The sequence below is a fragment of the Podarcis pityusensis genome, assembly GCF_964106645.2.
Source record: "Podarcis pityusensis genome assembly, chromosome: 13".
NCBI classification, from domain to species: Eukaryota; Metazoa; Chordata; class Lepidosauria; order Squamata; family Lacertidae; genus Podarcis; species Podarcis pityusensis.
In genome coordinates this window covers 2,845,330-2,866,445 of record NC_138038.1, presented here as the reverse complement: position 1 = coordinate 2,866,445, position 21,116 = coordinate 2,845,330, and the positions used below count along the sequence as shown (strand labels likewise).

General features: G+C 45.8%; 1 protein-coding gene and 1 long non-coding RNA gene across 5 annotated transcripts in view; one reads left to right on the top strand and one right to left on the bottom strand.

Moving 5' to 3' along the window:
• The first annotated feature begins 350 nt into the window (after positions 1–350).
• The window catches only part of EPB41L4B (erythrocyte membrane protein band 4.1 like 4B), a 151,483-nt gene continuing 130,717 nt past the window's right edge, over positions 351–21,116 (top strand). The window contains exon 1 of one of the 3 annotated variants that reach the window (XM_080976647.1): positions 351–615. In XM_080976647.1, the coding sequence (XP_080832773.1) occupies positions 379–615 (237 nt within the window). In that variant the 5' untranslated portion in view covers positions 351–378. The remainder of the gene's footprint in view (positions 616–21,116) is intronic. The other 2 variants (XM_080976648.1, XM_080976649.1) reach the window with 2 other exon arrangements.
• LOC308460627 overlaps positions 14,677–21,116 on the bottom strand; it is a 36,196-nt gene continuing 29,756 nt past the window's right edge. For both annotated transcript variants that reach the window (XR_013978658.1, XR_013978659.1), the window contains 3 exons: positions 19,115–19,221; positions 16,225–16,442; positions 14,677–15,267 (listed from right to left, as the gene is read on the bottom strand). This is a non-coding gene — a long non-coding RNA (uncharacterized lncRNA). The remainder of the gene's footprint in view (positions 15,268–16,224; positions 16,443–19,114; positions 19,222–21,116) is intronic.

The following is a 21,116-nucleotide window of genomic DNA, read 5'->3' as shown; positions in this document are numbered from 1 at the left end:
GGTAAGGCCAGGTGGAGCAGGTGGCCAGCCCGGCGCAGGTAGAGCCGCAGGCGCCCCGGAGGGAAGGCGGCCCCGGAGGAGGAGGCGGCGGCGGCGCGGAGGGGCGCCTTGGGGCGAGGGACGCGGCCCCCTTGGGCCGAGCCAGAGCGCCGCCGCCACAGGTCGCCGCTGCCGCCTTTGTGCAGCCGCCCGCCGCCGTCTGCGGCAGGAAGGGAGGCGCGGCAGACGGGGACCCCGCCCAGCGGCGGCGGCGAGCCCCCCGCTGCCTGCCTGCCTGCCTGGCTCCCCGGCGGGCGGCGGCGGAGCTCCGTCCGCGCAGCAGCGCCGGGCCGCCGGGAGCCGGAGCGCCGCTGGCGTACCCTGGAGCGAAGGCGCGCCATGCTGCGGTTCCTGCGCAGGACCTTCGGCCGGCGGTCGATGCAGCGCTACGGGCGAGCGGCCGGCGAAGGAGACGAGCGCGACGGGGCGCCCCGGGCGGCCTCGGCCGGAGCCCCGCTGGCCGCGCCCGGCGCCCCGGCGCCTCCGCACATCCAGGCGGCCGCGACGGGCGGCCGAGCGGCGCTGCAGTGCCGGGTGCAGCTGCTCGACGGCACCGAGGTCAGCGTGGAGCTGCCGGTGAGTGGGGCCCGGGGAAGGCGGGCTGGGGCTGCGGGACCTCGGGGGACCCGGTCGGCTCTCCCATGCTAGGATCCCCCCTCCCCAGGCTTGCCTTCCTTCCGCCACGTGAAATTGCAGTGTCTTTAAAACAGGGCACCGGTTGCCTTCCTTTGCTTTTTTTGTACCCCCGTGTACGCATTCAGACGTGCGGCTGGCGCCTTTCCGTACCATTTGCGCGCCGGAAAAGCGTTCGCTTGCCGAGCGCCTTGGTCCCGGGGGCGCGTCGCTGGCTGCCAGCGGCCTCCTCCTGCCTCCCTCCCCGTGCGAGGCTTGCAAACACGAGGGGGCGCGCCTGGGACCGACGGCTCCTCCCCTCGCCCTCCGACTCCCCGGCAGCTGCCTCCTTATCCCCGGAGGGATACCTGTTGCCTCCACCGCGCGGCGTGTTTCCAGTCGCCAAGCCCCCCCCCCCGGTGGGACCCGTTTCCAGGCCCCTTAGCCGACGGCGCGGGCTCCCTCCCCGTGTCCCCTCGTGTGAACAGCCGCCCGCAGCTGCATTTTGCAAACTTCCTCCTCCCACCCAAGGAGAGGCTCAGAGCCGCCTCTAGCTGGCGGGGGGGGGGGGACACAAACCTGTGGCGCTGCCTTGGGCGTGGCTAAGGGAGGCGGGGGGGTAGCTGCCCCCAGTCAATTAAAAAAAACAAAAATACATAGCAAACTGAGGTTCTGCGCTCCCCCCCAACAAAAGGCCTGCCCCTCCTAATAAACCCCCCGGCTGCGCCCATGGGAGCTGGTGCCTGTTTGTTTTTGCCTTGCCTTGCCTGAGGCAGGGGGGACCTGAGAGACCGGCCGCCTTTCTTTTTCACCTTTGACTTGACAGGCGCATTTCGTTGCCCACTTGGCACTAATGAATTCCTGGCACTGGTGAAATTCTGCTACCAGTTGTGGTCATGACCCTCTTCCCCTGGCAGGGGCATAGCCAGACTTTATATGTGGGGAGGGGCAGAACCTCAGTTAAGTATTTTTATTGATTTACTTGATTTAATGGGGGGAAAGCTGCCCCCCCCCGTCCTCCCTTGGCTACTCCCCTGTCCCCAGGGTAGAGAGTTTTCTGACCCTTGGATCAAGAGCCTTTTGAGTTTTCACAAGACCAGTTCTGCCTGTCCCTGGTTATTCCACCTGTGATTGGGCTGGCTCTAAGCAGAGGACTGCCCTTTCCAGGGCAGGATCCCGTTCTTAACTGTCTGCAGCTGCATTAGTGGGCTTCGCTTCAAGGCACCACACTGCCTTCCCTATAGAAAGAATCCTTGCTGGGGATGAGTGTCAGGTGGGGGTCAGACAAGCCCCCTCCCCTCCCCATGTCCAAAATTGTTGCTTCTGCTTCCTGCAGGTGTTCCTCCCCACACTCCCTGTTTTTATGCTTCTTGGGTTCCTTGTGAAATTTCCTTTACAATGTGTTGAATTTCTAAAGTGTTGGATATTGTTTTTAAAGAAACATGAGCAACTGTAGCTTTGAAAGTATGGAATTGGCCAGATAAGCTACTGTTTGCTCTCAGTAAAAATAAAATAAAATGCAAATCAGATATGATATGTTTTTAAAGCAATATGGAATGTAAGCAAGGTGAAACTTCTTTTAAACCCCCAAATCAACAGAATTCCATATGAATTTGTGTAGATTCTGATTGTGTATTTTACTAATAATGACCTTGGAGTAAATATATGTGTGTGTGTTTAAGGTGGTTTGGACAGTGCTCAAATACACCAGATTACGTGTAATAGGTATTAGTCTTGCATGAAAATACACTCCAGAAATCATGTGAGAGATCTGTGTGTTTAATCTCCATACAGCAGGTCACTTATTTGTATATCAGAACAAGCAGGTGACCTGTTTGATGGAGATTTTAACACAAAGATCTCTCATATGATTTCTGGTGCGTCTGTATATCCAGAAATACTATGATCAGAGCAGAAATACTATATGCTTAGATTCCTAGGCTGGTTATTTTAAATAGGTCTGCCATGATTAGTTCTGATACTCAGGAGGCAATATGTTCTTCTAAAGCAGGGCAAATGGTCCCAAAGGAGTGATTATGGGGCAGAGGGCCCAGAAATAATTTACTAGAGGGAATGCAAAACAGATGTATGGTTACACGCCCTCCAACGTTTCTCTGATGAAAGTAAGGTAAAGGTAAAGGTACCCCTGCCCGTTCGGGCCAGTCTTGCCAGACTCTAGGGTTGTGCGCTCATATCACTCTAGAGGCCGGGAGCCAGTGCTGTCCGCAGACACTTCCGGGTCATGTGGCCAGCGTGACGAAGCTGCTCTGGCGAACCGGCACCAGCGCAGCACACGGAAACGCCGTTTACCTTCCCGCTATAAAGCGGTACCTATTTATCTACTTGTACCCGGAGGTGCTTTCGAACTGCTAGGTTGGCAGGCGCTGGGACCGAGCAACGGGAGCGCACCCCACCGTGGGGATTTGAACCGCCGACCGTGCGATCAGCAAGTCCTAGGCGCTGAGGTTTTACCCACAGCGCCACCCGCGTCCCTGATGAAAGTAGGGACGTCCTATTCCATAATAAAAATTTCCCCTATCTACTTTGTGTCCCCCCCCAATTTTTTTATTAAGTTTATAACACAACTAAACAACACAAACAGAAAAAACAAACAATACAAACAAATTCTTATCCTTATTTTTTCTAAACGTCGTTAGGTGGGCTTCGCCAAGTCCCCAATCCCCTATCCACTTTCGGCAACTTATCTCCTTAGCTTGGAGATAACACCATACCTTCCAACATTTCTCTGATGAAAATAGGGATGTCCTAAGGAAAAGAGGGTCATTCTGGGATCAAATCAGAAACTGGGGCGGCTTCTGTAAAACCTAGATTGTTGCTGGAAAATAGGGACACTTGGAGGGTCTATGGTTATAGGATTTGGAACTTGCATCTGTTTGTTTTAAAAAGTTCTACCCCTCACCATAAAGGTTTCAAAGGCAGTTAACAAAATTAAAACTATCAGATCATTTTCAAACAAAAACTACAGTAATATGGGTAAAGGAATACAAAAAGCCATAAAGCGATGCTGAGGAATCTTTGTCCTGTGGGCCTGATCCTCCTCCTCCTCCTCCTCTTCCCAGGCTGTTCTCCCTCCCACCCGCTCCCTGTGACCAACATGCACTGGTTGCAGATCACACCCTCCCCACTGCATGCCATAAACCACCCCTCCCCATATGAACTGCAATCATCATCTGAGGCCCTTTTTTGCCTGTCTCCTCCATGCGAGGTCCAGAGGGTGGCAACATGAGAACGGGGCCTTTTCTGCAGTGGCTCCCTGCTTGTGGGATGCTCTTTCCAGGGAGGCTCACCTGGCACCTTCATTATACACCTTTAGGCGCTAGGCAAAACCGTTTCTCTGTTTTTCTTTGGCTGATTGTGCATTCCATGGCCTTTTAAAGTGAGTTTGTGAGAAGTTATTGTTTGGTTATTACAATATGTATTTTTTGTGTTTTTATACTCTACCACCCTGTGATCCTCGGATGAAGGGCAATATATAAATTTAATCAAGAAATAATAATAATAATAATAATAATGGCCAACCACTACTAATATCCTTGGCTCTAATCAGCTGGAGGGGAGGAGTTTCTTCCCCTTTTGGGTGTACTAGGAAGCAAGGTTTGAACCATGTACACAAGGATCAGGAAGAATTTTACTCTGCAATCTCACATTATCTGCTCACATCCAGTGGAGTGGAAGGTTTTTATTCCCATCACAGGATGCTGTGTGTGATTGTATTTGAGTGTGACTGTGTGAATTTTGTCTTTGTGGGGGGGGGGATGTGCATTTGTGTGTGTCCGATGTGTGTTCAGCTGTGATTGTGTTGAGTGTTCAGGATGTGTGCCAGGGTTGATAGTCGTGTTCTTATCAGGTAGGGTTAGGTATTGAGCTTTGGTTGGGCCAAATGAATCAAGATAGGGTTACCATATTTCAAGAAGTAAATTCAGGAAAAAAAAAGTTGTTGTGATTTTTTTTTAGGAATCTCAGAGTTACTGAGCTTTTTTTAAGCAATCAACTTCAAAATCCCAGACATTTTGCAGATTTCCCCAAATTCCCCCGGACACTATTTTCACTGCTTAAATCTTGGACATGTCTAGGAAGTTCTGGACATATGGCAACACTAGAATCAGGGTGATTTTGGAATCCCCCCCCACTTCCAGGTTGAAGCACAATGTCTATACCCCCTCCCCAAACATCTGGGCTCCCGCAAAGCCTCATATTGCTCTGCCACAGTTAATTTTGTTATTTTCTGTAATCTAAGCTTTCATACATATCACTGTGTTTCTCTATATCCATGGACATTGTAAGAACTGAGCCTTTTTTTAAAAAAAGTTCAAGCTCTATTTCATTGTTGCTCTTTTTAACCAACACAAAACTCAGAACTCTTCAGAACTCCAGGCAACATCACAAGCATGTCATGCTGTAAGGCCTGTGAGACCTGTTGGAGGACACAATCAAGTGCTAGGAAGGAAAGCCAGTGGGATGCCGCAAAGTGTTTTTTAAAAATGTGCAGGCACGAAAATACTCCTCAGCTGCCTCTTTATTATTTTTGAGTAAGAAAGAGTAAGTGACAAGTCCATGCCCCCACTCCAGATCATGGAGGAAAGTGAATCCCACTTACTTTTGCTGCAACCCCACCCAGACCTATTTGTCTGCAGTTTGGCAGGCGTAATCCACTCTATAACCAATGCAAGAAAGGGGGGGGCAGACAAAGGACCCCTTTCCCTGCCATGGATGGACCTTAGGGAAAGGGGGGGAGGGTGCAGGGGTTCCCTGGCTGTCCGAGAGACATGAGAGATGAGGGCCCTGGGTTCTGGAAGAATTGAGTTTAAGGGCATGAGGGGAAGGCCAGAGAGCGAGAAAGGACAGCCAAACCGCTGCACATGAACCAGGAACTTCAGAGGTTGGTGAGGTTGAAGTTCATTGACTGATCTTTGAAATAAGCAGGCATCCTTGGCTTCAGGCCTTTGTTTTTAGATGAATTGCTCAAAATAGCCATTGATTTTATTTTTGCCCACTTTCTTGCATTTCATTTTACTGTGCAGCTATTTTTTTAAAATAAAAAAACCTATTATTTCCCTCTTCTCTGAAGTGCATAACCTCAAAAGGCTACTAGAAATTGTGCTTGCCTTTTAATGTAAAGGCAGTTTCCTCATCAGGCTTTTCAAGTCTTGATCTCATAATGCTTTCATGCTGTCTTCCTATGCTTTTAAGTCTTTACAGTGCACTTTTTCAAAAGGGCTCTCTCTTCTTTCTAAATGGAGTGATGCACTCTCTAGCCTCTTGAAGCTAGAACTCCTCAGGGTGTTCCACACCGAACGACACAGATTCTGACACGAATGTCCGTTCATCTGTTGCTGTGGAGCGATTGCCTATGGCGAGGAGGGTGTAAATGTAGCCATTAGTTCCCGTTGACCTGATCCCATGTGATTCACTGTTTTAGAGAGTAGTGAGAAGTGAGAGGAGCACTTGGAACACAACCCTTCTCTCTGCCTCAGTGTCTGGGCCAGCTAAAAGCTTTCCACTCTCTATCTCAAAAAATTAAAATTGCAAATCTGCCCCTTCCTCTAGCTATGAGAGAGGCCCGCAAACTCCGATGAGTATTGCACTCCAAGTCTGAAAAAATATTCAGGGAACTTGTTGAATCATCTTACTCCCAAACCCACAATTGTTTCCCTTAGTTTCAGGAGGAAAGCCTTTGTGACATCAGCAGTCATGACAACACTTCCCACCTTCAGCTCAAGAGAAATGTTCATACCTAGCAACTAACACAGCAGAAGCAGGAGGAGGGAGGAGTTTTTGGTGTCTGCCTGTTAATTCTGTGAAGGGATTCCCCCCCCCCCCCCGGGCAGAGAAAATCTAATGTAGCCACTGCACTGGACTAAAGCTGAATGCAACAGAAAGTAAGTAAGTAAGTGAAATGTGGGGTGTGAGAAGGCAACCGACGATAAAGGCAGGATTCAGAATTGTAGAGTTGGGAGGGGTCCAACCCCCAGCATTGCAGGAACCAGGAATCTTTGAGGGACAGAATAAAGGTGGGTCAATGGCAGCTGCGCCTCGGATGTCGTCCCCAATGCACTGCATCCTCACAGCATTTGAGGAGCTTCACGTGACTCTTTTGATGAAGAGCAGCTAACCACAAAGAAATCCTATTTTTAAAAAGTCATATAGACTGATACTACACAAGCTCGCTTCTCTGCTTCATTGTTATGATTTCTTTATAAAGATATGTCCACATATTCTTAAAACCCACATTTCTGTTAATGAATTAATTATATAGTATGATTTTGAAATACATCCCAACACCATCTTGCTATTTTGCTACTGAAAGAGCTGTTAGACAGTGGAACAGTCTCCCTCGAGGTTGTGGACTTTTCTTCACTGGAGGTTTGTAAGCAGAGGCTGGAAGGTCACCTGTTGTGGGTGCTTTAGTTGAGATTCCTGCATTGCAGAGGGTTGGACTAGATGATCCTTGGGGTCCCTTCCAACGCTACAATTCTATGATTCTAACTCATAATTGTGGCCAGCCCTGAGCTTGCACTATTCAGAGGTGTACTGCCTCCAAACAGAGATTTCATTTAGGTGTCATAGTTAATAGCTATTGATGCACTCCTTTTCCATGAGCTTCCTTTAATTCTTTTTAAAACCCATCTGACAATGTCTTCTTTCTTTTTTTAGAACAATTAGTGTAAGTCTGAAATAATTTCATTTTAAACAAGTGTTAGGAATGGCTCATCACTGGCAGTTAATACTTGAGTGTAGCTCATGAATGAAAATGTTGGCTCTCATCTTCATACTGCTTCTCTATTCTAGACTGGTCCTGGAAAACATGGTAATAATGCCTAGAACTTCAGTACACCATCCTGTAATCCTTGCACTAACTCTATAAGAAGTGGTCAGTCAGTGTCCTCTGGAAGCTGGTGGGTCTACTGAGAGTTTCATGGTGGGGTGGTGGCCAACTTTTGGTTTTCTCCCTATCTTTCTCTCTTGCATAGATACTTAAGTGGACACTTAAGCATTGCTGTTTTACAAATAGCACCAGGGTGGATTTGATTTAAATCAAATTGATTTAAATCACAATTTAAATCGCTAGTCAGTAAGACTTGATTTATTTATTTATTTATTTTACAGAAAACTCATTCTTGCTGGTATAATCTTAATATTTACAACTAGATGAAGGTTTCATTTTTTGGAACAACAAATTTTCAGAGTAGTTTTTACAGTTACTGTATATAAAAAATTACTGATTTGGTTATACTATTAGAAATACATAGACAGATAATTATGAAATTATTGTGAGGTTTAATAAGTTAGCTGTTTATAGGGGCTATATTTCCCAGCAGCCCTGGCTTTGGAGAGGCTGGTCCTTCTTTTTCTAGAGGGGAGAGAGGGGAGGAGGAAAGATAAAGTTGGGAGACCTAGTCTGGAAGCGGCTTGCAGAAAGAGCAGGCCGAGGAGAAAAAGGCTGGTGGAAAGCTGGAAAAGGGGAACCGAGGACTGGAGCGGAGAACTTCAGGGATTCCTGCTGCAGGACTGAAGTTCCCGGTAGAGGCTTTATTGTTTGGAGAATGTCAGGCCAGCCCCGGGAAGAAGGGCCTGGAAGCAGTGAACTCTTCTTAGTTGACCTGCAAGCACTTCAAGGACTTACAGATCCCAGTTATTATTTCCACACCCCGCCCCCCTTTGGATTTGCTTCTGCATTCAGGTGCCTATTCTGTACAGTTGGGTGTGAGTGCAGTTGTTGGGACCCCGTGGGATTGGGAAGAGGTTGCCAGCCCTGAAGAGCCTTCAGCACTTGCCTCAAGTCTGAGGTGCACACAAAGCATCCCTGCTGCCAGAATTGCATCTCTGCTGGGAGAAAAGTTGTCTTCTTTTCCACCTGTTTTGGCACTCTCCCTGTCCTCCTCTTTGCAAAGAAACAGTGGACATTTGAACATTGGCATTTTATACTTAGCAGTTTGAGCTGTTTGCAGATGTAGAAACAGCTCTGAGCATGCTCAGAACAGTCCGTGGGTCTACTCGAAAAGTAGACTGGTTCTTGTTATCTGGATTGAAATAGTGACAACAGTGAGGAGGGGAAATTACACATCCAGGACAAATAGCTAGTACTTCTGGTAAGATAAAAATTGGGTTTGGTGCTTAGAGACAGATGGGCAGATCATGACCCCTGGTCTGGGAATAGTTTTGGACTGAGATTAACTGAGTGGTGCAGAGAGCTCATTAGCCATAGAATGGGAGATTGACAGAAAAGTACCCAGGGCAGACTCTGCATTGAAATCAATTGTGGAATGAGGTGTGGGACAGGAAAGAGTGTGGCTTTGAGATTTGAGGACTTAAAAAAAAATTCTGGGCATTTCACTTGGTAAGGTGAGCCCTGGTTGTCCCAATGAATCAGCTTCCACCTCATTAGGTAAGAATTAGGATTTGAAATTTGCTAGGTGCAATTTTTCACCTGACTCTTGGCCCTTGTGACTGAGTGAAGATGCCTGGGCAATAGGATGGCACCTGACGTCTCTGCCATCTGGAGGTGCCTGCCTGGGGATTCTTGGATCTTGACTATTTTCAAACACTAGCAACACACCCTATAGAATTCTATCTGTGATATTTTATCTGCACAATCAGAAGGAATCACAGCACCAAAAAGTCGTATTGAAAAATATGACTTTTGAGCCATCTGGCCCAAAAATGGCAACTAGGCATTCTGTTTTGGCGACTGTAACCCTGGTTTAAGGAACCATTTTCACCTAGCTTATATATCTGAGTTTCTAACACTGATTACAGGGTTATGTGTGGCTTGAGGGCTTCGAAAAGGGTTTGCTTCAAGTTACTTAGTGAGTTCAAAGAAGAGGTGAAATTTGAACCAGGTTCTCAGGATACTCTTTATTGGAGCAGCTGTAGTGTTGAGGGTAGCAAGCTTTTCTTTCAGTGGCTCTGAAATGCCCATTACCACATAATACTTCTTTTCTGTAGAGCTCTGTGTCCCTTATCAAACTTTTGAGTATACCAAATCAATTTGGTCTAGTGGAAACTCTCGCATGAACAAAATTGGATTGTGTCTGACAGTAGAATTAAATGCTTCATCTCCTTGAGTACCTGAGCTGCCAAAGGGAAAGTTTTGAATGTGTGCGTTGCCTTTCACCCTCATTACTGAGCTGGAACTGAATAGTTTGAAAGGCCTGGCGGGAGAAGCTCCTGGCAGGCCACAGTGCGTGTCTTGAGGGCTGCATTTGACATGTAGGTCACAAGCTGTGCTAATCCACCCTAAAGCTAATTTTAATAATAAGGCTGGGGCTTTCCCCTCCTCAAACAACGTTATCCACCAAATCTACAAAAAATAACGCTTCACCATTTTTCACAGTTGCGGTCAATTAGGCAAATATGTTACTTAGAAAATATGCTTATTCCTATGATGTTTGGATTGCATGAAGTGAGCAAAGTGGTTCTCCACTAAGGCTAGTAACCCACTGGTTCCATTTGCTGCTTTGGTGAAAATGCTTTTCTCCTTTCAGGCCTGGGAAGCTGCCTTTACCAGATCAGACTGTTTGTCCATCTTGCCGAGTGATGTAAACTCTGACTGAATTCCTCTTCAGGCTCTCAGATAGAAGTTCCCCCCAACACCTGTACTTTGCGTTGTTGTTGTTGCAGTTGCTGTTGTTGTTGTTTTGTCACCCTGCCTATCTGGCTGGGTTTTCCCAACGCTGTGGGTGGCTTGCAGTGCATATAAAAACATAGTAAAACGTTGCACATTAATAACTTCCCGATACAGGGTTGCCTTCAAATGTCTTCTAAAAGTTGTGTAGTTCTTTATTCCTCGACATCTGATGGGAGGGCATTGCAAAGAAGGGTGCCACTGCCGAGAAGGCCCTCTGCTTGGTTCCCTGTAACTTCACTTCTCACAGTGAGGGAACCGCCAGAAGACCCTCAGAGCTGGACCTCAGTGTCTAGGCTGAGCGATGGGGGTATATACTGGGCCAAGGCCATTGAGGGCTTTAAAGGTCAGTACCAACACATTGAATTGTGCTCAGAAATGTACTGGGAGCCAGTGAAGATCCTTTAGGACTGGTATTATAAGGTCCTGGTGGCTGCTCCCAGTCACCAGTCTAGCTGCTGCATTCTGGATTAGTTGTGGTTTCCGGGTCACCTTCAAAGGTAGCCCCATGTAGAGTGCATTACAGTAAGCCAAGCGGGAGATAACCAGAGCATGCACCACTCTGGCGAGGCAGTCTGTGGGCAGGTAGAGTCTCAGCCTGAGTAGCAGATGTAGCTGGTAGACAGCTGCCCTGGACACAGAATTGACCTGTGCCTCCATGGACAGCTGTGAGTCCAAAATGACTCCCAGGCTGTGCACTTGGTCCTTCAGGGGCACAGTTACCCCATTCAGGACCAGGGAGTCCTCCACACCTGCCCACCCCCTGCCCCCCCCAACAATACTTCTGTCTTGTCAGGATTCAGCCTCAACCGGTTAGCCGCCATCCATCCTCCAACTGCCTCCAGACACTCACACAGGACCTTCACCGCCTTCACTGGTTCTGATTTAAAAGAGAGGTAGAGCTGGGTATCATCTGCGTACTGATGAACACCCAGCCCAAACCCCCGATGATCTCTTCCAGCTGCTTCATATAGATGTTAAAAAGCATGGGGGAGAGGACGGAACCCTGAGGCACCCCACAAGTGAGAGCCCAGGGGTCTGAACACTCATCCCCCCCCACCACTTTCTGGACACGGCCCAGGAGGAAGGAGCGGAACCACTGTTTCATGTAGATGATGAACTTTTCAGTCCAGGGTAGTAGTTTATTTTAAACTCATTTGCCCTACTCCTTATAGCACCAGAGAATTTAATTTAAATTCTGTTGCTCTTTGGCTGTAGTCCTGACACTGCCTGCCTGCTTTTAAGCATACCAATAGCCTGCAAATTGCAACATTAGGTTAGCATTAGACTAGCTTCATGGACCTTCTAGAGCGCACTGTCAGGTTTAAATAAGTAAAGGACCCTTTTATTGTTCAGATTTCATGATAATGCTTCTCTCGTCTCACAACAGCAAAGTGCATTTCAGAGAACGACTGCTTTTTTAAATCATAATGGCATTTCACTAGACTCTGGATAGTTTTATGTTGTAATGGGAAGATGACATCATAATGGAACATTGTTCATGTCGGAACCTTGAATCAACATTTTCAAGGAGTTAAAATCAAGGCTGTACCATCAGTTAAAGACATTTAGGTTGGTCATTTTACCATTTAATCAATTAGTTCGTTTAAATTTACATATGCATATTCATACCTCACTACTGTATAGACCTGCTTCTTAGATTTTGGAGGAAGTGCGAAGCTAATGTTAAATCTCACCATTTGCAATAAATGATGTAGAATGCTTTCTTTTTTAATTCCCTATTACAGTAGCATCAGCACCAAAGTAGCTTAAAAAATAATAAATGCATTTTACTGCAGCCCTACTAATTAAAATTTTGCCTCCCAACCAAATTAGTTATTTTGCAGCTTTAGTTCTTTAAAAATCCATTCAATACAATTTCCAGGGCTACATATGTATGAGTGGGTTCAACATGTTGGAAGTATTTTCTGTAACATGTTTACAAACCATGAACTTTGCCCTCAGAGTTCAGTGAACCTTTTGCATTTCAGATATGAATAAACGTTGCAATTGCTTCCTCTTAAAATTAAAAAAAGATATGCTAAAGTGAGGCAAGACAGCTTTCGGGGAGTCAGCGAGACTCAGGAGGCACTGTCAGGCTGCAGAAACTTGCTCATCTGTCATGGTTTTTGTTGCTATTTGCAGTGTGTGGAATGTTTGCATGATTCAGGAAGTTGCCCTTCAGCATCCAGGACTTAGGTGTGCAAATAGAAAGCAAGTTACTTTCATTTTCTCTCCCTCAGGGTGTTGACAGGTGGCCTTTGTAAGAGGGCTATTTGAGGTGTGTGAAAGTTGGCAAATTTGGCTGAATTTTCAGGATCTTGTCAACAAACCTTTATCCTTATTTTTGCCATACTTGTTCCTTCCTCTGTTTTCATCCTAAAAGGCTTCTGCTGAGTATGTTAAAATCCTTAGGAGGTGCTTTGTAAGCAGGATCTTATTTTGTACCTTTTAAATATGGTGACAGGTGTTTCCTAGTTTTTTGCTGCCCTAATTTTTTATGTGTGAAGTGAGTCCTTTAGAATTTGCTAAATATATAATGCAGTTTACTGAATACAAGCATGGGATGTAAGTGCCCTGCCACTGAAACACAGTTTGGGACCTGAAAGCTTGCTAACTATTTTGCAATTACTTTGGTTGATTCTAATACATAGTTTGTCCAACTATGGATCATGGTATTTTCCTATGGACAACTTTCTTAGTTTTTATATATTTGGTCAGTACCTGTTTTCATTTAATATCTCATAATTAGCTGACTTTGGCTGAGTGTTTTCACTGAGGCGCCAACTGCATTGGGATGGTTGCTTGCTTTGGCAGTCAGAGTGAAGAAAAAGGGGTGTTTCTGCCCCAAAAGTGTGCTGTTACTTGCAGGAACATTATTGGCTGACTAACCTCAGGGCCTGCAAGGTGAAGAAACTGCCTCGGGTGGCAGGATCCACAGGAGCAGCAGATCCAGCTTCCAAGGATGCATTGGCTGTTGCTGCTGCCACTGCCATGAGAAAAGCAGGGGCCTGTGGCACACTCCTTGGAGGATGGGGCCTCCACAGCCCTGCCAATGCTGCTTCTATTCTGGGTGAATAGGAGGTGCTGCTGGTCTCCTCCCACCCCCAGGAAGCAAGTGGCGGGCCGGGCTGCTCTCTGGGGTCTGCTGGGCTCTGCACCCCCCCCCCAGCGTGATGCAGAGCAGATGCTTCCTTCCGCCCGACAGCCTTTGATCCCCATTTCAGCCATCAGGTTAGGTTGGTTTCATTCCTGCCTTGTTCCCGATGTAGATCTCCATTCCCTGCTTCTTCCCTGACGGGTGTTGGTGCCATTTTGTGGCTTGCCTCAGGTGCCAAAATGTCTCTCCCTTACTAACCTTGTATCTTAAGCTTATAGTTGTGGCAAGAAACAAAATTCTGACGCTGGACTCCCTTCCCTTTTAAGAGGGGGTGTATGGCGGCCTTATAAGGATACTTCTCTGTGGAACCCTTAACAAGAAGGCAGCGCAACAGGAGCTGCCTAGAGAGAGTCCAGGGTGAAATTCAGTGTTTCCTCCTCTGGTTTGAAATGAGATTACAGATTTTTATTGCATGTGTTGATTAGCCAACCAGTGCCAGGATGTTTTGGGTTAATTCGCAGCGTTTCCTTGTTACCAATGACCGCTGTTAACTATTTTGCTTTCATATAATTATTAATATCTGTACAATATCTGTAGTTCTCAAATCCTTGGGTGAGAATCAGACAAAGTTTGTTATTTGTAACAAAGCCACTTGGTATAAAATTAAGTAAAAAACAAGGTATCTCATTCTCTGATCAATATTCTTAAAGGATAATGCTTGTTATAATGGGGTTGGCATTTGAGCCATATGTTTGTTTGTTTTTTTAACTGGTCAGTTTTAATGCTATCAGATCCAGGCAGGTAAGAAAGCAACATATAAATGAACAACTTCCAAGGGGAAAGTTAACATTTTTTCCTTTTTCTGTTTCTTACTGGAATTCATGTAATGTTAAGTCACTCCACAGTGAGCACATATGCTGGAGGCTACCAGAAGGAAGGCTGTGGGCTCTTTGCTCCTTCCTGGTCCTGCTGCTGCTGTGCGGGGCCACAGTTTGGCTTAGCATGTCGTCTAAGTTCAGCCTCATGGTTTAGCTTTCTTCCAGACAAACCACAAGGTGTCACCAAGGTTTGTCCTGTGGTTTGTTTGGGGGACAGCACACTACAAGGCTGGGCTCAGATGACACATTAAGCTAAACAGCAGCTGAGTTCAGTGCAGTGCTGCAGCAAGAGAGCCAGAGAGAGGGAATTTCCTCTCTGGAAACCCATTCATTTGCATCGACTAAGCCGTCATTTGGCTTAGCTTTAATTGTTACCTAATTCATACATGCACGTGACACCATTCCTGTATCAGTTTTATTAAAATTTTGATGGTGTATTTTCATGTAGCATACGGACTCGGTTTACTATTTTTTTGGCAGGATTTTGACAGTGTATATCTTATTTTTAATGGCTTTGCTGTACATGACTCATGCAACAAGGTGATCTAAATAATTGTATATTCACACTGAAGGCTTTTACTGTGTATGTTTTGGAATGTAATACGGAAACTATACTTTGACTTCAACTCCTTTCTGTATGGAACCTTGCCCAAGGTTAGAGGATGACGTTCTCCAGCCCTGTGCACTGATGAAATAATATTTTGAATCAATAGACTAGTAATCCCTTGCAGATGATGTAGTTACTAACCCATGGCATATCATTGTTTTCTTAGAAAGAATAGAACAGTCACTCTACCACTTAAGACGTAGGTCATTGTTATGCTTCTTTTCCATCTTTTCGAGGGACCTCCAGCTTCTGCCAAATTAATGTTCTCTCTGTCAGTGCTGCCAAGACTCTTGAAGAGCTTCTGTTGTCCAACAGTAGGAACAATCGGGGGTTGGAGAAGGCTTTCTCGGGGGAACCAGCCATCCCTTCTGGGTTCCAGCAAGATCTAGTGAGAGGGGTGCATGCCCTCAGAGGTGCCCCTTGGATTCCACTGCCTTAGGGCTTGTGCATGACCAGAAGGAGACTCGGAGCTCTTTGGCCAGGCTCCACTAGGGGCGGGAGAGCTCCTGTCCCCAACAGAGCCAGCCCTGATTTCCCTGCTGCTTGCGCTTGCGCAGCCAGGACCTTGGGGCTCCTTGGCCAGACTCCCTCCGCGTTCGCTGATGTGGGGGGTGGGCAAGCTACCTTGTCCACTCGCCTCCCACTCCCCGATGACGGACCAGGCGGCAGTTTCCAAGCACACAGAGCCTGACAGGCTCTGTGCATTTGACTACCTTAGCCTTCGCCTGTGTGGGTGTGCTGCCTCTTTCCTGGGGAGGGGGGTTCATTCACCCCAGAAGGAAAGACACAGCCCACCCTCCTGGGCGAAGGCGCCTTGTAGAGAGGGGCTGCTGGAGGCTGCTAGTGAGCGCTAGACCACCTGGCTGCCTTCCACCGAGAGGGTGGGCTCCAAGCAAGGCTGCAACCCCAATCCCACTCCTACTCATGTGCAAGCAGGAGCGGGTTTGGGGCTCTCTCAGCTGGGAAGCGGGACTGGTTTAATGAAGCTGCTGGCTTGTGGGAGCCGGTGGAGGGTCGGGGGCTCTGAAAAACTGCTTGTTTCTCCCTCTGCCTGTCAGGAACTGGGCAGAGGAGGAATGTTGGAGACTGCCTCCTCAGGAGGAGGAAGAGGAAGACAGTTTAGATTACACTCAGCACTGGTGCTGGCCTGGGACAAGGCACCGCCAGGAATCCTTCCCTTGGCCTTGCAGGATGCGGCAAGCAGGGCAGAGGGCGCCCGAAAGGGCGACGAGGGGAAGCTTTGAATTCTCAGGCGGCGTGAGCAGGGTGGGGGAGTGGGGCTGTTTTACCCTTGCCCTGGCAGTTACAACCGCCTGCAAAGTTTGCAAACTGGAACACTTACCTCCGGGTTTGCGGCGTTTGGGTTCCAAGTTGTTTGACGATTAAGCTGTTCGAGGACCAGGGTACCTGTACCACTGTAATGGGAGAGGAGGAGCAGGCAGAGTCGGAGCAGCATCTGGCTGACATGTTGTCACTAGAAAGCATTCCAGACCCTCCATCTCCCAGAACCTGGCGAGTCTTAAAAGTAGGAGAGCAAAGAACTCAAAGACAGGGCAGCATCTGTAGAGGAGATGATGAGAATGACGAATGAGGAAGTGGGAGAGATGGGGGTGGAGATTCACTCGGGGCAACGCCACTATCCAAGAGGCTGGGTTCTATAGCCTCTCTGTAAAGATTGAAATAAAAAAGAACTGTATGAAACTTTGCCTTGTCTTTCTACTTTCCTGGGCAACCAGCCGGGAGCCGCTGACAGCACCCTGACACAGCCAGGGTAGAGTGTGATATACCCCTGGTGAAACCGTCCTTGCTTGAGTCCCTCTGCCTCCAGCTCCTGGCTAGTTTGTTTGTCCTTTGGTGCGCTGGGTGCTGGAGACAGAGGGACTCAAGCAGGGATGGTTTCACCAGAGATATACCGCTGAGTGAAGCTGCCATCGCAGTCTCCCCCCGTACTGGTTCTGGGAGATATATTGCCCTGGCCAGTTGTAGCATCATTCCACATCGTTGTATTTTTGTGGCAGGCTATACAGTGGTACCTCAGGTTACATACGCTTCAGGTTACAGACTCCGCTAACCCAGAAATATTACCTCGGGATAAGAACTTTGCTTCAGGATGAGAACAGAAATTGTGCTCCAGAGGCTCAGCAGCAGCAGGAGGCCCCATTAGCTAAAGTGGTACTTCAGGTTAAGAACAGTTTCAGGTTAAGAATGGACCTCCGGAACGAATTAAGTTCTTAACCTGAGGTACCACCTTATAAAGTTTCTACTTTTTAGCCCTGTGAACTTGAGCAAATTATTTGTGGCCCACTCTGCTTATTGCGATGTTTTTGATCCCTGAGTTTGCCACCCGTGGCTGGCACAATTGCTGGTGTTTGGGAGGCAAGCAGTTACCACATAGGTGATGCTGCTGGCGGTATCTGTGATATGTTTTTTGCCTAATTTTGAGGCATTGCAGCAAGAAAGGGTGTGTGACCACTGGGCTCTGAGCTGCAGATTACAAATACTGTTACCAGCTTTCTCCAACTCCTCTAGTTATATGCAGTGTTTGTTTGCTTTTTACTTATTTATATATACATTTCTGTCATACCCTTTTAGTGGCTGTGCATCACTCAAGGCAGCTTATGACAACTTAAAATCACATAAGAGCATAAGGATCAGGCCGGTAGCCCATCTAGTCGAGCATCTTGCCATGACACTCGCCAGCCTGTTGGAAGCCAGGGCACAAAACCCAAGTGCAAGATGCTCTGTTCTCCTGCAGTTTCGAGAAACTGGGACTGAGAAGCATTTCTGCCTCCAGCCATAGATATAAATTCACATAGAAATAATTAAGATAAAATAATGAAATACACTGCCCCCCCAAATAATTAATTGGGTTTCTTCACCATTATGTCACTTGAAAAATGACTTGTGGCATATACATAACCTTGGCTATCTGTTTATCCAGTCCTTGCGCTTAGGTTCTGTGTTTGTGCCAAGATAAATAAAGATTCTTTCATTCTATACTCTGCATTTTGCTGTCAGAAGTTAGTATAACACTGATTTGTATGTTGAGCAGTGAAGTGGAGATAGTAGCTTTGAATGTAACCAAAATATTTAACAGCAATGAATTTTGTGGGGATTTGTAAGTACATGAGTATTTTCCCTACCAACCCCCCCCCACAAAAAACCACTGTATGTTTTATAACATTTTTCCTGTGAAGAAAAGGCATGTTATCTCTGCAGACACAAATTCACACGTTTAAGAACTGCAAAAACAAGCATCTGTGATAATATCTTCTCATTAGAGAAACTGCCCCAAATAATCTTACAGAAACCTCTGGAAGAGCATGACATTGTGAATGGATTAATGGAATTCGTTTACCAAAAAATCTAAACATTGCATATAAAGTCTCATGCTACATAATTAAAAACAAATACTTATTTCCTGATGAATAGCCTTTGGACTATAATGTAACTGAAATGGAAAACTATCTTTAGAAAGATTTTTCCTCCAAAAGCATTTTATTTTTAAAAAAATCTGATTTAAATTTTTTAAAAAAGATTTTAAATATATATATTTAAAAATCATTGATTTTTATCCACCCTGGTTCAATCATGGTTTCTAAGGTCTCGACATAACACTACAAGTCATGACTAGGAAGGTCAAAACATGGTTTGTGGCCAATTCTTGACCATCGTTTAGGCATTCATAGATCTTCAGGGGGGAAAATAAGGAAGCCAATATATATATACATCAGGACTGACTTTTTCTTTCTGGTGCATTTAGCTGCATGTTTTTTGGGCACTCTTAGAACTGGAATCTAGACCTTCAACTCTGCATTCTGCTTGAGGGCCAAAGAACTTGCTTTAGGTGGTTGTTGTTGCTCCAATATCATTCCTTCTGAATATGTGCATTTGTAAATATAATTTTTGGAATACGTTTCAATTTATAGCTCACCCTGTCCAGAAGTTGCTGTCCAGACTGTACAGTGCCTTTTCCTTACTCGTCCTTGCAAACTTTTTAAATGGCAGCATAGTTTTAATGATAAGAAACGGCGGCTGTAATACAATGATTTGCTAGAGTTGATGCCTGAACTTAATTTGAATCCTTATCTCCTATGTCTGAGTCTGTACAGGCTGTCTTGATTTCTCTCATAAAGATTAGGAAGATTTATTTTGACTTAAAAATGCTTTCTGAAGTTATTTTCAGACAAATTCTTTTTCTGAATTAGTTGTATAAAGGGTGACATACTTACTTCTCTCCTAAATCTTCTAATCTTCAGTGATCAGAGGAGGACCATCTGGTTGTGAGATGAGACCTTGCATCCAAGACCTTTAAGTTGTTGTAACAAGATACATCTGCCTTGAAGCAAATATTAAAAGGGTTTCTCTTAAAAAAATAACCAGAACAACTGCCTGAAGATTACCACATACCTTCCAAATTCCTCATTTTGATTTTGGCATCGTTTAAAAATGCTGCATTTGTTTGTGAGGGACATGCCACCTATCCTTTTTTTAAGTGTTCTTTTTCTTATGACTCAAAACCTTGTCCACATTCCTATTTATACAGTAGAATTATGTAAGTCTGCTTAGCGACAAGGCATCTATACCTGCAGTTATACTAAGATTTCAAGTAAGTGATCTTGCCCACGTAGGTAGGTATAGCAGGAGTGGCGAGCCTCCAGTTTGGGGTCCTGATCCACACACCCCGGCATTTTTTTCTGGCCTTCCAAGACACTCCCACCCCAATTTTGGTGGCAGTGGCAGAAACAAAAATAAAGTTCACACACCGCAGCACTGGGGCGATAAAGCTCAGTGCCCTGATTGGGATGCCAGTCACCCCTTCCTCACCCCTCACTTGGATCATTTGAAGAGTGGAGATGGGACAATGCGCCCCTGCTCTGATCTGCAGAGGTTGGCTGAGGAGAGGGGACTGTGTGTGTGTGTGCATGAGAGTGCATGAGAGAGTGTGAGGTGGTCACAGCCACTTTCGCCCACAGCCACTACTGGCATGCAGCAGCTAATAAGGGTGACTGCAGCCCTCGGACCATAAAACGTTGGCCACCCATGAGGTGTAGGATCGCAGCCTGATTTGAAAACAAGTCCACTGAACAGAGTGGAACTGCGGAGTAAAAATGCACAAGTTTGGGTCGTAACAAGTGTCCAGTACTTCCCAGAGGCAAATAAAGGGAGTTACTGGGGAAAATACTCAGAACTGATCAGAGAGTTCAGGCATTTCAACAAAAAATAGGAGTACAACAGGATTGAGGTGTTTTAACTCTTGTCAGGGCCGTTGACTCATATATAGGAGATATAAAAGCCATTATCCGGACTGGAAGCAAGTGGAACCAGAGTCTGCATTATATGGGGCGTGGGGGGCATGTTGGTATTTTTTTTTTTTTTAAATGATATTTATTAAAGTTTCAAAAAAGGTTACAAAAATAGAAAAAAGAAAAAAAGAAAAGAAAAAATACAAAATACCAAAAAAATAAAAATAATAACACTTCTTTCATTTACTTGTTTCCCTGACCTCCTCACACCTCCCTTTTTTGTATTCCAGTTCAGTTAGCTAATTCAGCAAATCCTTTCCCTCTTTGTTTTTATCCTAATCCTTTAACTTAATATATTGTAACTTTAAATTCTCACCTATTAACAATCCATTTTTACATACTCCTTTGTAACATTGCTGCTAAAACCACTTAACTTCATTCCGACATCATTCTAACATTCATTAATTTTGCAGTATTTCTGTAAATAGTCTTTAAATTTCTTCCAATCTTCTTCCACCGACTCTTCTCCCTGGTCTCGGATTCTGCCAGTCATTTCCGCCAGTTCCATGTAGTCCATCACCTTCATCTGCCATTCTTCCAGAGTGGGTAGATCTTGTGTCTTCCAGTACTTTGCAATAAGTATTCTTGCTGCTGATGTAGCATAAATAAATAAAGTTCTATCCTTCTTTGGCACCAATTGGCCAACCATGCCCAGGAGAAAGGCCTCTGGTTTCTTAAGAAAGGTATATTTAAATACCTTTTTCATTTCATTATAGATCATCTCCCAGAAAGCCTTAATCCTTGGGCACGTCCACCAAAGGTGAAAGAATGTACCTTCAGTTTCTTTACATTTCCAACATTTATTATCGGGCAAATGATAGATTTTTGCAAGCTTGACTGGTGTCATGTACCACCTGTATATCATTTTCATAATATTCTCTCTTAAGGCATTACATGCCGTAAACTTCATACCTGTGGTCCATAACTG